This window comes from Coffea arabica, chromosome 2e (genome assembly GCF_036785885.1).
Source record: "Coffea arabica cultivar ET-39 chromosome 2e, Coffea Arabica ET-39 HiFi, whole genome shotgun sequence".
Lineage (NCBI taxonomy): Eukaryota > Viridiplantae > Streptophyta > Magnoliopsida > Gentianales > Rubiaceae > Coffea > Coffea arabica.
The window spans coordinates 5,679,946-5,696,755 of NC_092313.1; the positions used below are offsets into that span (position 1 = coordinate 5,679,946).

At 38.0% G+C, this 16,810-nt stretch overlaps 2 protein-coding genes across 2 annotated transcripts; both read left to right on the forward strand.

The window, feature by feature from the left end:
* The first annotated feature begins 911 nt into the window (after positions 1-911).
* LOC113730382 (large ribosomal subunit protein uL10) lies at positions 912-3,673 on the forward strand. The gene is made up of 5 exons (XM_027255030.2): positions 912-1,460; positions 1,588-1,656; positions 2,709-2,807; positions 2,885-3,277; positions 3,380-3,673. Exons 1-5 carry the CDS (start codon positions 1,203-1,205, stop codon positions 3,521-3,523), a joined length of 963 nt encoding a protein of 320 aa, XP_027110831.2. The 5' UTR covers positions 912-1,202; the 3' UTR covers positions 3,524-3,673.
* Positions 3,674-13,823: 10,150 nt separating this feature from the next.
* On the forward strand, positions 13,824-15,667 carry LOC113730383 (nematode resistance protein-like HSPRO2). Its single transcript, XM_027255031.2, has one exon. The coding sequence runs from the start codon at positions 14,034-14,036 to the stop codon at positions 15,477-15,479; it is 1,446 nt and encodes a 481-aa protein (XP_027110832.1). The 5' UTR covers positions 13,824-14,033; the 3' UTR covers positions 15,480-15,667.
* Positions 15,668-16,810: the final 1,143 nt, after the last annotated feature.

The following is a 16,810-nucleotide window of genomic DNA, read 5'->3' on the forward strand; positions in this document are numbered from 1 at the left end:
CATGCTTGTGTTCAAATCAACTCTTAAATTAAATAATACTCCCCCGTCCCACTTTGATAATCTTATTTCTTTTTTCACACAGTTTAAGAAAAAGTAGTTAACTTTGTTGGAAAAGTAAATTTAGATTGCTATTTTCCGAAAATACCCTCACATTAAATATGGTACAACTTTATGAGAACTTGAATTGATGGTAAAAAAAGAATCAACTCTCATTAAATGGGGTAGGTTTATAGTAACAACTACTTACATTGAATAAGGTTATTTTAAAAAAATTAAAATACAACTACATTCTTCAATTGGAAAGTGGACTACAATTTGGGACATATGAAAAAGGAATACAGGACTATCAAAGTGGGACGGAGAGAGTACTTTAGATTTAGCGTGCGTTTGGGTTTTGCGATGACTAATCGAAGAAAAGTACTTCACCTAACATAACTTTCACTGAAAGTACTTAGTATTAAGTGCATAAGCATGTCATTTGGATGCATGCTTAAATAAATACTTTTTTTACTTAGATAATGTGTGATTTTGAACTTTTAAAAGGTCAAACAGGCTCTTAACGCCTCATCTGGTACTCCAAGATTTAGCATGACTCTCCTGGGCCAGAAAAGACGTGGACACAATTTAAAGTTGTGGATGGAGCCAGTGTTTATGATTGGACCTGAAAGACGCTGAAACTGGGATGCTTTAATAAAGGTCACAAGCATCGAACCGGCCCATAATCTTAACATAACAATCCAGAAATCACATCATTTGCTCAACCCATCTAGCCCACTATAGGTAGCCCGTCCATACCACATTAGTGAGAGGGAATAGGAGCCCTCCGATCTAATACAATCCCTATAATCCCACCGTCCAATTTAGGTCATCCTCTTCAATCCCCAAATATAAACCCAAAACACTCTTCTCCGTCTACATCGCAAAATCTCTGGGTTTTGCACTCTACAGTTTTCCCCCAAAACCCCAAATCTGAATCGAAGAGGTTAAAGTGACGGCACCGTCGCTGTCCGCCTTGATCGAGCACTAAAAGCTTCGTCTTGGCCCTCATTTTTGCCACTCCCAAAAAACGCAAAGGAAAATCTCTTCAATTCGTATCTAGGGTTTTAGCTGTAACTGTAAAATTGCTAACTGTAAAATAGTTAGCAATAGAAGTTTAGATTTACTTTTTTTGTGAGAGTTAAGAAAAGTGAGATTTTGCGAACATGGTTACCAAGGCATCGAAGGCTGATAAGAAGATCGCTTATGACCAGAAGCTTTGCCAGCTTCTGGATGAGTACTCGCAGGTTCTGATAGCGGCGGCTGATAACGTTGGGTCGAATCAGCTCCAGAATATCAGGAAGGGTCTGAGAGGCGACTCTATTGTGCTGATGGGAAAGAATACCATGATGAAAAGGACCATTAGAGTCCATGCTGAGAAGACTGGAAATCAAGCTATCCTTAACCTTATCCCTGTCCTTGTTGTAAGTTCATTTTTTCTAAAAATTTTAAAATTTATTTTTGTGATGCAGAGTTGCGATTATCTTTGGCAGTCTTGAACTGTATGGAATGTATTTTTGTTGATACCTTTTATCTTTTTGGTGGTGACAGGGAAATGTTGGGTTGATCTTTACCAAGGGTGACTTGAAGGAAATCAGTGAGGAGGTTGCCAAATATAAGGTTTGTGAAAGAATTTTTTTATTCAATTAATTTTTTGGGTTCGCATTGGATTATTTGTCAATTTTGCTATGTTTGTTCTGATTTTCATGGTATTCTTGTTTTATGTAATTTTCCTCGTAAAAGCAAGCATAATTTTTTTTGTATGTTGGACAAACATGAACGTTATAATTGTGCCACCGACTATCTATAGAACAATATATGCAAGTAACTAAATGTTTAGGGGATGCCATATGCATAGTTGTGGACTGCTAATATACCTGCACTTCCTGCTGTATATGTGTAGTAGATTGTCTTTACCTGGCTGTCCTGGTAATGCTACCGTGTTATAAATTGCTAATCTACCTTTTGTGCGTGATTATGGATATATGGATTTTGTGCTTAAAAGTTTCTGTCATTGCTTGAGGTTCAAATCTGAGTGTCTCCATATGTGATTCAAAGAGAAACACAAAATTCTCATGTTGTGCTTGTTGTACCTAAGAGATCATTGAGTGCAAATTAAGTGGTTCGTCACTGATGTTGCTTATGTTAAGAGATGTTTAAGCTTCAGTAACACTATTTTAGAAGCATTTATGTGTAGGAATGTTTTATGGCTCACTTTTGCTTATTGTCATATTTACAGCTCACTTTTGGATATTATGTCATATGAGAGTCTTGTTATTGTTATTGGTTTAGTGGCTTATCCAATTTTTTTCAACAAGAGCTGATTATGTTTTAACGCTGCTACTTGATGTTGACTCTAAATATGAGTGTGTTGAAAGGTAGCAGATTAGGAGAGTTGTGTAAAGTTTGTTAATAACCTCAAAATGTTGTGTATTTCAATGTGTGTATGTTTGCTGATGAGCTTGACGCCTAGTATCCTAGAAATCACTTGCATGTTGATTAAGATGTTTACTCGATTTTAAAGTAGGAGATATAAAGTTTAGTATCTCTTTAATTGTATATGGAATTGAAGCCGTGTTCTTCTTTCCTTGTGTCCCCCCCCCAACAACAACCCCAACCCCAACTGTTTATTTTTGCTAAAAACATCTTGACATTGTTGTTGCTGTTAACAGGTTGGAGCTCCTGCTCGTGTTGGTTTGGTTGCTCCTGTTGATGTGGTGGTCCCACCTGGAAATACTGGACTTGATCCATCCCAGACTTCTTTCTTCCAGGTCTTTGTTTTACCTATTTAAATTGAATTTTAGATTGTCAGCCCATAGCATTGTTTTCCGACAGTATTACCTTATAGGTTCTCAACATTCCCACCAAGATTAACAAGGGTACTGTTGAGATTATTACACCTGTGGAGCTCATCAAGAAGGGTGAAAAAGTAGGTTCTTCTGAAGCTGCTCTGCTTGCCAAGCTTGGGATTAGGCCCTTCTCTTATGGGCTTGTGGTCTTGTCTGTTTATGATAATGGATCTGTTTTCAGCCCTGAGGTGCTTGATCTGACAGAAGATGATCTCATTGAGAAATTTGCTCTGGGAGTCTCCATGGTCACTTCATTGTCATTGGCCATCTCTTACCCAACCCTAGCTGCCGCACCACATATGTTCATCAATGGCTACAAGAATGTGTTGGCTATTGCTGTCGAGACAGATTATTCCTTCCCACAGGCTGATAAGGTGAAGGAGTACCTTGAGGTATGTATTTTATTCCCTTAATGGACATTTAGTGGCTTGAATTTTTTTTGTTATTTTCTGTTTTGCTGATTGTTTATTCTTTTCATCAAAAATGTTATGCAGGATCCTAGCAAATTTGCTGTTGCTGCAGCTCCAGTTGCGGCTGCTGATTCAGGTGCTGCCCCTGCTGCTGCCAAAGAGGAAGAGAAGAAAGAAGAACCTGCAGAGGAGTCTGATGATGATATGGGTTTCAGTCTCTTTGATTAAGACTGATGTTTGTCTTCAGGAAGCTTATATATTAAAATTAGCTTGTGGGACATTTGATTTTGATTTCTTGATGTTTTTATGAAGTTGACGTATCTCATGACTTTCCATTTTTTGATATACTAAAGACCATGGCACCAATTGGTTTTGACTTGTTTTGGGTTTTTGGCTCGCCTTTGTTTATTTGTCGTAGCAGTCTCTTTTTATTATGGTTTCTGGACATATTTTAAGTGATAACCGTGAACGATCAGATCCTTCAAACGTGGCATGCTTAGTATTGATTCAACATGTGGCGTCTGTCTTTCGCCAGTGTTGTGTGAATGGAATTGTGTGTTGGGGTTTCTATTAGGATTCGCGTGTTAAGTCGTAATTTCTCCGAAATTTTGTCCGGACAGGAAGGTGGTTTTTGCTCAAATGAATGGTTACAGTCTTAAAACTTTTTTATTATCAAGTAGGGAACGTGTAGTCAACGAGCATGGTGCTAGTTCAGGTTGTAGTTATCTAACCAATTGTGAGAAGAGATTGCTTGCTTAGCCCTCCAGCGAACATCTCTGTCCTCTCTGCAGGATTTTGGTGTCGATTTGCAAAATGCACGTATCCTTGGAGATGCACCGGAAAGTTTGGGTTGGACCAAAGATAATGTGTTTTGTAAGCTGCACAAAAGTTGTCTTAACACGTAATTCGCATCTGAGTGCTTTTTGATTGTTGACCCGTTGGGGTTGGTTTAGGAGTTTATTTTGCCCATAGGAAGCATGTTTTGTGGCATATGAAACCTGCTTGCTCAATGCATCTTATCTACCGGCCTATGGTTCATATTTCACTCAAAAAGTATGGTAGTCACCGAGAGAATTAAGAGCAGTTAACGTGGTTGGGCCGTTTTCAGGCTTAATTTATGACCTTTATGATTTGCCTACACTTGAAAGACCACCAATTCTAGGCGCTATTGGATTTCACAGGCACTTTTAATGAATTCCTCCTAAATCTTAAAGCTTAAATTTTACTTACGAGCGGACCAACTCATCCCTGGCCTTTGTGTTCTGCATGGCAAAGCGGCAATAAGCTCTCTGGTTTCTTTCTTTAATCCGAACCTGTTTCGAGATGTTGATCAGGAGGTACATCGTGTTGATCAGGAGGTACATCGTGTGACTCATTCATTCGATCAGTCAGCCGTTAGCGATTTTACATTTAATCTTACATCCATGTTTGTGGCGTGTGAAAATGTCGCCTGTTGAATTTTACATCCGGTTCTTTCTGACGTTGGTTGCACTTCTGAATTCTGTGTTAGGTCTATGCAGTACCGTTGGCCGGTGATCGAACGTCGAGTCGATGCTGATAATGACTACGAGGAAATTGGTCTACCAATCTTGCGGGTCCTCTGCACGATGTACCTCTGAAATTGGTCTACCAAATCATTGCTATCTCTTCCTCCTCATCCTCTTTTTTTCTTCTCCTGTTTTTTAACCAAGAAATTGAAGCAATGATTTGATTTCGGTTAAGAGGAAGGTGTTAAATGTTCAACGCTCAGATTGAACTATAAGAGAGATATCATGTGTATTTTTTTTGTTCCTTTAATGAAGCTAAATTGAGAGAAAGTGTTTAAATGCAAGCACAGTAAATCTGAAAAAAGAGTATTATCAATGGTCATTGTGGCACGCATTATAAAAAATGTAATAATAATTGCTACACATGATCCAGGGAGGTTTCCTTTTGAAAACAAACAAACAAACAAACAAAAAATGGTGAACGCCTTAAATGCAGCTTATACAGGCTGCACATTTTGAACCCGTGCATGGGTTTGCTTTAAGAGTCATCATCCGCAGTTGATTTAGACCTGAGATCATATTATCTGAATTATCCTCTTCTTTGATGATAGAATCAAAACTAGCTTTGATTTGTCCCTGCTTTGTATAGCCGGTGGGGTATGAATTTGAGGTTGTCGGATGAGGTACCATATTCCCTTTCACAATGGAATGAGATCAAGATTGCAGTTCTTCATCTCCTTTTTTAACTTTTTCTTTCTTGTGCCCTGTCAGGACCTTTTTCTAATTTTACTTGGCAGGCAATTTGTCAAAATAGTACTCGTTGACAAAGTTCTAAGCAAGGAATTTATACCTTAACAACACCGAATGGTTCGAGCTCAATCTATCGTTGATAAGATCCTCTTTGCTAGTAAGCTAGTACTGCTTTTGTAGGCTGATTGATGCCTTAAAGTTTTATCTAGAGGGGGAAAAATTAAAAGAACAAAGAAAAGAAACAAAAAGCTGATGCCTTAGGAGCTGCTGCTGTGATTCATGTTATTCTCCTCCTCCTCCTCTCTCTCAGTTATGAGTCAACCAACAAGCGTACAAGATTTTAACCGGTAAAGTTAATAGCTACAACTGTAAATTTCCTCTATATGTACTATATGCACCGGCAGGAAATTTCATCACCAAAGCTGCTATATCTTTTGAAGACCAAGAAAACTAAAGATTTTTGCTCATTTGGAGGGGGGCATCCAAAGCTTCGGCTTGTTGTTTTTGAAATGCTCATTTATTTCGTTCTCAAATGAAAGTAGTACAAGAAGTGGAATGATCAGCAAATATGCTGCTAGCTTAACACAAGACGAAGAATGTTGGATCCCTCCTCCGTGTCACATTACGCGATTGTAAAGTTCAACATGAGCATTTGCTCAAGAATTATACAGATTAATTCTCTATTAACAAAATCCAATCATTTCAGTTAAAAAAAAAAAAAAAAGAAAAACAGGATGAGAAGTCTAGCTTTGCCCTGCCTTGCTTGTCTATTATTACAAGTGGGACTGCGTCAAATTGCACTGAAACTGAGAGTAGGATAACTTGTCTGCCTCATTCACGCAAATCAAGTATTGGACGTTAAATGGGGAACTTTGATTTCCAATATGTTGTGCGGTCGTTACCGGTACCGAATATAATTGAGCCTGAAACTTTTCCACTGTTAGAGCTTAATCTTGATAATGTCATGTCGTACACCCGAAACGACTCCTAGTCAATTGGGTAACTAAAAAAACGCAATCACATCTTGATTTGATTTATGACAGTAATAAGAAAATTTAGCCATCGAAAGGTGGAAATTATCCCATGAGAAACTTTCTTGTTACAAGAAATCCAATGTTTGAAAATGAAGCAGTGGTGTCTTTGATTTATTGGGTTTTTTTTTTCAAAAATAAAGTATATTTCGCATATATATAATGTTCATGTACCGGACGGATGATGATCTTGTGAAAAGGAGATGTATACTAGAAGGGACTTTGTTCGCGAACCATGGTAATTGGAAAACCACATGTCCATGTCCTGGTGATATTACTATTAGATGCCCGAATGATAAGGTTGATTTCCTAATTTACGTCCAGAATCCATGCACAGTTCTGCCCTTTAGAGCAAGCAAACCGCTAAATTCAATGTATTTAGAATCGCTTAAGATCAAGAACGCAATACATGCATAGAATTGCGAATCTGTTATAGACCAATACAGTTGATTGAGGGAACCAATCCATAGCATCATGATGACAATTGACTTAATGTATTCGTGGATTTTGTGCTTCACTCCTTTGGCCTTTTCCACCAAGCACGACAAGATTCTCCCATTTTGTGTGTTTGGATATACACAGACGTAGTATTTGAGATATCCTATTACTGTAGCTTCTTTTTTTTATTTCTTTTGTGATGCGACGTACATGAGATAAAAAGATGATCGTAAATATAAATTATATAAGTTAAAAAAAGTGGTTTTATAATGCAAATGAACTGTTACTCGAGGGATAACTTTTGTTTAAAAAGAAAACGTTGCAAGATAGGAATTAAAGATCACAGAGTTACAGGCTGTGGACAACTTTTGGCCGAGACCAGCTGCCACAATTTGGCTTGACAATTTCGGTAAAAGGTATTTATATAGTAATACAATGCTAACATCGGATAACTACTGGAACATAACATGACATAGATTTAAAAACATGCTTCCTCAATAGGAACCAGCAGCTCATTTTGACTAACCCTAAAGCCAATCCAGCGTGACAAATGACAATTCACATTTGCGCTAATCCAATCCCATACACATATAATTGTTTTCCTTTTCCGCTTATTCGCGGATATGCGTTTTACCTTTTTCCTGTTGGTTCCCATTATCCATTCCCATGCATTGCATTTTAAGAATTTATATATATCAAATTATTACAGTAATTTTTTTTATAAAAATTTAAAAAATATACAATTCAAACAAAGCGGCCATCACCGAGTCCCGTTTCGATTTGTGCAAAGAAAGATTTAAAAAACGCCATGGGAGTATGGAGCATGTCCCTAGAAGGGCTGTCAAACGAAGCAGAGACTTGTCTAGAAATCAAATCCAAAATGTCAAACACACCGCGTCAAAGCGTTAGGGGGATTAATTTAAGCACCGGACGCGGATCATAAGACCATTCTCATTCTTCAACTCCCAAGTTCGTATGGAAAGAACCAATAATACCACTAATTATTTATAAAATCAAACAAAAATTCTTTATACCTTAAAAAGATCAAGTAGTGGTGTCTAGTGTACAGAGTACGTCGGTTGGATAATAAATTGGCGGGGAATCCACGCGAGTATGGCGGGGCCAACCACCGGTGCTTCCCATTGAGTTAGGGTATGAGTGGATAAGCTGACGCCTGTCCGTATCCCGGCGTGCAAGCCAAACATACCGTTGAGACCCCAACCGCCCAATTGCCACGTGGAGACGTTGATTTTTGGAACCGCCAATCGTACCGTATGTGTACGTCCACATACGCACGACAGGTTGGAGGAACCCCCATCTAACATGATGGGGCTGTAGTAACACGTGATCACCATGCCGAACGTACATACAGACAACTTCACCTCCGGAGCAAGTCACATGTGAAATGGGTGGCGTGATTAGCTCATTAGTGAAGCTGGCTGGGCGGCTGGCTGGCTGGCTGGCTCTGGCTTAGTTGGAAAAAAAAAATTTGCCTATGAGAAGTCAACAAGTGGGAAAAGCCGGCGGGTGGGGTCTGGAGGTTTGAAGCGGTAAACGCGGAGATTGAGTCCAACTCGGTCGTTTGCCTTTTGCCCCCGCCTAAGTTTGAATGTTGGAGGAGCAGTGGATCTCTGGATTTGGGCAAGATAACGTTCGACTTGGAGGCTTATCCAAAACCAATGGAAATCATCAACTATGGTTTTCCTTTTCTTTGGAGGCAGCCGATTTGACATCCCCCAAACCCTCCACTCCCACCCTAGCCCCCCTACGGGAAAGATAAAGATTAATGATAATGAGACAACCCCTCATGATGTCGTTAATAACAAAATTGCCCCCCCCCCGCCCAACTCCCACCAAAAACAAAAAAAAAGAGTTCAAGCAATGTTGTACGTCTAGTTATTTATTGATCAAATCATTCGATGCCAACTTCAGTATGACCTGGCGGTTATTACTCATTTAGAACTAAGAACACAATCGACAATGGACTTGCAACAATTATCCCCGTCATTTTGTCAACGATGATATTTGTACTCAAGACGGGATATGATCTCACGGAATTACTAGGAGATTTGTCGGATTCGGGAGATAGTACGAGTGTGTTTGGATTGTAAATTATTTGAGACAATTTCTGTAAAAAAATATTGTAACACTTTTTTGATATGATGTATGTGAGATAAAAAAATAATTGAAAAATATGTTAATGATACAAACAAATCAATGTGCATAAATAAAGTGTAAATAAAATAGAATAATTGACAATCCAAACACATTGATACTTGAATCCATTGTTGATGTTGTGGTAAGGAAAAGTTATTACCATCAACATTTCCAACTCCTTTTTAGGTTGTAGGTTAGTTCATCACTTGAGAATGCTAGTTTGGCACCAAAACAATTCGAAGTGTGTTTTGACAGGAAATTATTTGTCCAAATATATTTGGTTACATCATCATTACAATTTCCAATATACCTTTTTATCTTCTCAATTACTTTTTTATCTCACATACATCGCATCACATCACAAAAAGTGCTACAGTAAAAATATCTCAAATAACTTACAATCTAAACATTGAATATATTAGAAAGGGGGAGGGGGAGGCGGGGTATGAGGAAGGAAGGAGGTTCTATATACTTGCTTTGAAGATTCAAAGGACTATCCCATGGATTGGAGGTTTCTAGCAAAAGAAAATCTTAAGGTACGTCATGGAATGTATATTTTAAACTCAAATACATGTCATATAAAGAGAGGCGAAAATGTAATCTCAACCTAGAACAATTACAGCCTAATAAGTCACATGGACTTGGGGGCAAAAGACAATACTCTGTTTTACAAACCAAATAAACAAACAAAAAGAAGGCCCCAATATAGATTGATGTGACTCTTGAATCCAGAAACTGACTGACAAGAGCATCAACTTTGCACATTAAACATTCACAGGTCTCAAATGAAAAAGTACACTTGATTAATTAGAATAAGATTCAAAAAAAATCATTACTTAAACTGAATCTAATGCCTTTTCCGGGACCATTCTACATCCTTCGATATTTGTTTAATATCTCCAGCTAAAACGGATCATGATTAATCAAAAAAAAAATGTTTACATGCTGATCGAGATTTTCTAGAGTCTTTTTTTTTTTTTGCATGGACAAATTTTTAAACAAATCTCATTTGAATAAAAATTGTATTACCACAAAGTGGAAAATTTCCACTACTTCGTAAATGAGATTATTTGAGACAAGTGTTACCCTTTTAACTTCATGCAAAAGCAATGTTTTAAAGGTAAAAGTGTTGGATGGGGTGCACTATATCCGTTCAAGTGGGATAACCACTGGGCCAATGGCTCAGTGGCCACCGGGCCAATGGCTTAAATCCCTCCTTGGGCTGTAGATGAAAGTTCAAATCTCACCTGTAGCGAAAAAAATCTAAGAATTATGCTAGAGCACTCCCTTAGTCTAGTTGAGTCTGTATACCCACTAGCCCCCTACCACAGCCTCCTTAGGCTCCCCTCCCCCTAGATTATGATAGAGTAGATTATACAAATGTATCGTTGCTGACAAAAAAAAAGTGGGATGAAAACCCTGAGACATGAGGCGAAAGCCCTATAAATCTTGAATTTTTTTATATTTATAAAATATAAGAATTATTACAAAAAATGCAAATAAATATAATAAAGATTGGGTAAGATAAAGGAAATGTTCAGAATTATATAATTACCTAACTTGTGAATTACCACTACAATGGTTTAAATTACTAACAGAGATATGTAGCCAAAAAAAAAATACTAACACAAAACATTCATCTAAGCCAACGTTAGTCAAGTTGGGTTGAGGACTAGCTTCATTCCAAAAGAGTCTTCTAACTACTACATACATGATACATACAACTTACAAGTCGAGGTCAAAGAAAAGAAGTCTCATATCGCATTCATTAATGTTTCTTTACTCTCCGGTGAGTTTTGAATTTTGACTAAATATCAATTTTTTTGTGTTCTCCCGCTGGGCACGTTTTCTTCTGGGTTCGCATTCTTTTTGCTCGTAAGTCTTTGCGTTTGGTTCCCACTTTGAGCAAGTCTCCCTCTTTCTCAAACATGTGCGTTCTTTCGCTTTATATTTAGAAGGGGAGAGGTAGGGATGAAGAGACGATTGGAATTCGACATGGAGAGAAGTGTTTGCAGATTGGGGAGAGGATCAAGGATTTAGTGATTAGGGATTTTCGAGAGGAAATTAGAGATTTAATTTTAAAAAAATGGAAGAATTTGGGATTTCTTAACATATAAAAGGTTAAAAACCAAAACCAAGTAGAAAATCATAGAATAATTTAAGAGATGAATGCCTCCAACCTTAAGGATTAAAAGTCGTGCCCCAGCATATATCCTTTTAAGGATTTAGTGATTAGGTATTTTCGAGAGGAAATTAGACGGCATATGCTTACGGGCATTCATGAAGCCGTTGGACGAGGAATTGACACCAAGAAAAAAAAAAAAGAAAAAGAAGCATTATCCTCCCTTTAGTCTGCTACATGAAGTAAACAAATTGCATCTCATGCTTCTCTTCCAATGTTCAGGTTATGTTTGGATTGCTATTTTTTTAAGATTTTTATAACGATTTGGTATGTATGAAATAAAAAAATAGTTGAAAAATTACAATTCAGACACGACCATAGATTTTAGATGTCAAACTATATCATCACACACTGTTGTGCCGAAAGAATTTCTTTTGGTGGTGACAGTAGTTATAAGCATTGATCCTGAAAGGCGTGGAGTGCTTGAACCGCAAATTGTTTACTTTTAACTTTCTTTGATTTTTTTTTGTTGGTTGGAAAATTTTGCTCAAGATGATAAGGGGGCGCTCTCTTTTATGAGATGACTTTTGGTCGCATGCATCAGAAAGTAATTTCTAATCATATTAAGTAAAAAAATCCGAGTATGTTTATATAAATCACTTGCCAACCAAAAAAGAAAAAAGAAAAACCAATTACCAACCCATATTAAATAAGTTTCGACAACTGCAAAAATACAAACTGTTCATAGTCACTTAAGTGGCTTATCAACCATCATGCCGAGAATATATGTAGCTGTTTTCAGTGGCTTTTTTTAATGGAGTTTCTACTCCCATCGGCTCCCCTTTCCTGTGGATTAGAATAGATTATGTTATATGAATGTTACCATTGCGACAAAAAAAAAAAAACAAAAAAACCATCATCCCACGACTGCTTCTCATTCCTCACAAGTGAAAATGAAAAGGAAATTACTCCTTCCATTCCACAAAGATAGGCATGCTTTTATTTTTAAACAAATTAAGACAAGGAAGTTGACGCAGTCAAAACATTTAATTTGCTTCTTAATTTCTTATTAAATCTATTCATTAATACTAGTTTTAGTGTTGTATTTATTGTTCCAATCAGAACATTTTATCAATGGAATAGCAAATTTGTTGATAAACACACACTTATTAAAAATGGATATAATTGTAAACTAATTATTCTTCTAAGAAAGAAATGAGCCTATAATTAATTGAGATAAATACAAAAAAAAAAAAAAGAGAGGAAGTGAGCTTATTTTTAACGTGACGGCTTGAAAACACTTCTAGATGGAAATCTTGGAAACTTTCGAGTTCCAAAACCTTAGCGTAAACAGTCGGCTCTCGGGTGGAGTCGTTTTCGCCGGAAGGCGGAGACATTTCTACTTTGTAGTCGTTTTCAGTCTTCTTTAGCCAACGATGGCAGAAGCGTTAATCCAGACATAAACGTACCCAATATTCTACATGTCCACTTATGATGAGCTCTTCCAGAATCCAGAAGAATAAGGGAAGCATCCGATCCTAAGGCTGGATGAGGGATGCTGGATTGATTAATTCAAAGGAATAACAACGTTGTAATGAAACAACAAAAATTCTCAATCCCTAACAGTTCCATAGACTATTTGACCTTTTCATAGCCCCAATTGGTCAATACCAACACCTGGCAATCAACCAATGGGTTTATGCAGTCGCGAAGAAATAATCGTGCAAGGAAAAAAGAACAGAAAATGCACCTCTTTAAATCCTCATTAGTCTCCCAAATTTTGGATATATGAAAAATTTTGGCTGTAGATTTTTTTTTTGGGGGGAGTTGTTAAAAAAGGACATTCCAATATATTGGTTTTAAACTGATCCAAAATGATTGAATTTCTGAAACGTTTGATCGATTTAGTGAAGTAAATAGATTCCGAAAGCAAGTATAGTACCGTATTTATTAAAGGGTTTGTTTCGACAGTTAATTATTTTCTCAAATATATTTGTTTACATCATCATTATAATTTTCAATACACATTTTTATCTTCCCAATTACCTTTTTATCTCACATACATCATATCACAAAAAGTGTTACAATAAAAATATCTCAAATAACTTACGATCCAAAGAAATTGTGCTTTTGACAAGCCCAAAAAAAAAAAACAATTACGAAGAATGTTTGGGTGCCAATAGTTACAGCAGATATCCAAATAATTCCTCGTTGGTCAAAATTAAAATTAATCTACTACGTTGTAGTTGTTTATTTAATTTTATTGTCTGGCAAAATCAAATTGAAAATAGAAAAGTAAAAGGCATTATATATAGTACTAGTCAAGGACATAGTTCCAAGTTCCAAAAGGGTCAGTTTCGTCGACCGATCCAATTTGAACCTACTGTAGTAGGCAGTTTCGTCATTACCTTTTTTTTTTTTTTTAGCAAATTAATAAGTATATCCATGTATGGATAAGCTTCCCAAGCAGTAGTAATTATTAGCTGTATTACTAATTTTCTCCTTCCCACAAACCGAAGGAAAATCAATTTAAAAAAGCACACCGCCGCGCCTTTGAACTTCCGTCCCTCCTTTACCAGTTTCCACACGCCTTTCCTCTGTTCCTGTCTCCTTTCCTTGTGTCCTATAAATACCGTCCATCCTATCTCTCTCTCTCCATTCTCAAACCGAAAAAGCATCCCAAAAATTTAAACCAAATTTCATAAATTCTTCTTCCCATTTCGATTTTATAGAAGCGTTTAGTTTTATGAACAATGGTGGATTTGGATTGGAAAACAAAAATGATCTCATCCGATATACCAAGCACATCTCCTAGGCTTTCCAATATGCTTCAAATCTCCATACCTTCTAGTACTACACCAACCGTTCGGGTCGCCGATTTATCACCGGCTTCTGAGTCGGCTTGTTCGGCCTACGAGCACTACTTGCGACTTCCGGAGCTGAAAAAGCTGTGGAGCTCTCAAGATGTTCCCACCTGGAGAAACGAATCCATACTTAAACCGGCTCTGCAAGGCTTGGAGATTACTTTCCGGTTCATCTCAGCCGTTTTGTCCGACTCTAGACCCTACGCTAACCGGAGAGAATGGAGGCGGCGGCTGGAGTCTCTGGCCACCGGCCAGGTTGAGATTATAGCCTTGCTGTGCCAAGAAGGCGAGGAGGACTACAGGACGCGTGGCACCGCGCCGATTGTTGACCTGACATCGAATTCCGGCGTGTTGGTTCGCGAGAGCAGCTCCGCGGAGGTGTGGAAGCTCACCGGAGGAGATAATAAAACAGTGGTGAGCACAGCGAGCGAGGCTAGCTTGCTGCCTCGCCTTGCCACGTGGCAGAAGTCGGAAGACGTCGCCCGGAAGATCCTCTACTCCATCGAGTGCGAGATGAGGAGCTGTCCTTATACTTTAGGCTTGGGCGAGCCGAATCTCTGCGGCAAGCCGAGCCTGGACTACGATCGCGTGTGCAAGCCGGCTGAGCTCCACGCCTTGAAAAGATCCCCGTCCGATCACATGAATCTTCAAAACTCTGAAAACCAAACGCTTTACAGCGTTCACCAAATCTTAGAATCATGGATCTACACGTCGGGGCAAATTTTGAAGAGAATCTCGGATCAAATCGAAGAAAGAGAGTTTGAGAGCGCCTCCAGTAATTGCTGGCTACTCGAGAAAATTTGGAATCTGTTGAGCCAAATCGAAGATCTCCATTTACTGATGGATCCGGACGACTTCCTCCGGCTGAAGAATCAACTGTCTATTAAAGCGACGTCGGAGAATGATTTGTTCTGCTTCAGGTCGAGAGAACTGGTTGACATAACCAAGTTCTCAAAAGATTTGAGGCACAAAGTGCCCTTCATTTTGGAGGTGGAGGTGGACCCCAAGGGAGGGCCGAGAATACAAGAGGCGGCCATGGAGTTGTACCGGAGGAAGAATGGGTTTGAGAGGATTCATTTGCTCCAGGGCTTGCAGGCGGTGGAGATGGCGGTTAAGAGGTTCTATTATTCGTATAAGCAGCTGCTGGTGGTGGTAATGGGAAGCGTGGAGGCGAAGGGGAACAAGGGCTTCGTTGGGGTGGATGCAGGGGATACATTGGCTCAGATATTTCTGGAGCCCACTTATTTTCCGAGTTTGGATGCTGCCAAGACGTTCTTGGGGGACTATTGGAGCCATGAACGCCGGTGGTGCAGTCCGGAGAGACGGAGGCAGTGAGCAGGGATATGTCCGTACGGGGCATGCTTGGATACCGATAATCACAAGTTCCATAATTATTATTTTATTAATAATTGCTGTGATATTGGATTGATTAATGTAATATACAAATTCTTGTGGAGCCGGATGAGAGTGATGTAAAATTTTGACACAACAGCTAAAATGAATTGTAGTAATTCCTTTCTCGACGACTCAAACTCCAATTTACAAATCAGCAGGTTCGGATCCTACCAGCTGCAGAATTAGATATTCGTTTGGTCACTTGACAAGGCGTGATCCCGATGTCGAGCCGTTGAATTTCCTTGGCTGTGGAGGAGCGTGTATCCAATCACTGCAAGAGGGACTGTGTCACAGTTACATACCCAATCAATACACCAAAAAAAAAAAAAAAAAAAAACATACCCAATCAATAACATCAAACCCACTATTCTTAAAAGATTGGAATCCTAAAATGAGCACCACATCAAATTAATTAAAACAAGATGACATTCAAGTAAGCAATAAAGCATCAAGTATTGCTAAAACCTTATAAATTTATTAATAACAATTCAAATACATAGATAAATCTTTGAGTCTTAACTTCTACTAACCTTAGACTTCAAAATTTTGAGACCAAATTTGAACCCAGACAGAGTTGAGAGTGTTCTCTTCTTTCTCCTCCTAACAAGTTGTTCTACGTTGATTGGGTTTGTTTGGACAACTTTGATTTCAAATAAAAAAATTTACTTCACAAATTTCAACCACCTTTTTATCTTCCTAATCACCTTTTTTCTCTCACATACATCACATCACAAAAAGTGCTACAGTAATTATCTCAAATAAATCATCCAAATAAACTCTTATCCAAATTGATTCTTTTTGATAAATTTTCAAGTTGTTGCTTCCTCTATTTTTGCTCCCTATTTTTAGTTTTTTTCTTCTTTGATGGTTTCTAACATTTTGTGTGCATCGTATTTTTTATTTAGCTACTCTTAAAATTTCTTTTCTTTATTTTAGTGGTACTCCCCATCAAAATTATGTTTCACTTAATGAACTTTAAGAACAGTTGAGAAGCACTTTGACTTGGTAGAAAATTATTTATCTAAATTGACTCTTAATTATTTATTGCATTATGAACTTTTTGATTATTTGATATTGACTCTGCTATATTTCTTTAGAATGGGGCAAAGATCCAAACTTACTACACAACCATATGGAATTTTCAAAAATCAATTGACCCTACTTGGAGCGACATAGGTCCGCCAGTGTCTATCACAATTGCTTGTTTTTATTTCTTTCTGTTGCCCATTCCCGGTTCTTTCTTTTTTTTTTTTTTTTTGGTTGCCTGCCAC

Coding starts and splice junctions, on each gene's coding strand:
- LOC113730382 (XM_027255030.2), top strand. CDS start 1,203: ATGGTTACCAAGGCATCGAAGGCTGATAAGAAGATCGCTTATGACCAG. Junction 1,657..2,708: donor AGGAGGTTGCCAAATATAAG/GTTTGTGAAAGA, acceptor TGCTGTTAACAG/GTTGGAGCTCCTGCTCGTGT. Junction 2,808..2,884: donor CCCAGACTTCTTTCTTCCAG/GTCTTTGTTTTA, acceptor ATTACCTTATAG/GTTCTCAACATTCCCACCAA.
- LOC113730383 (XM_027255031.2), top strand. CDS start 14,034: ATGGTGGATTTGGATTGGAAAACAAAAATGATCTCATCCGATATACCA.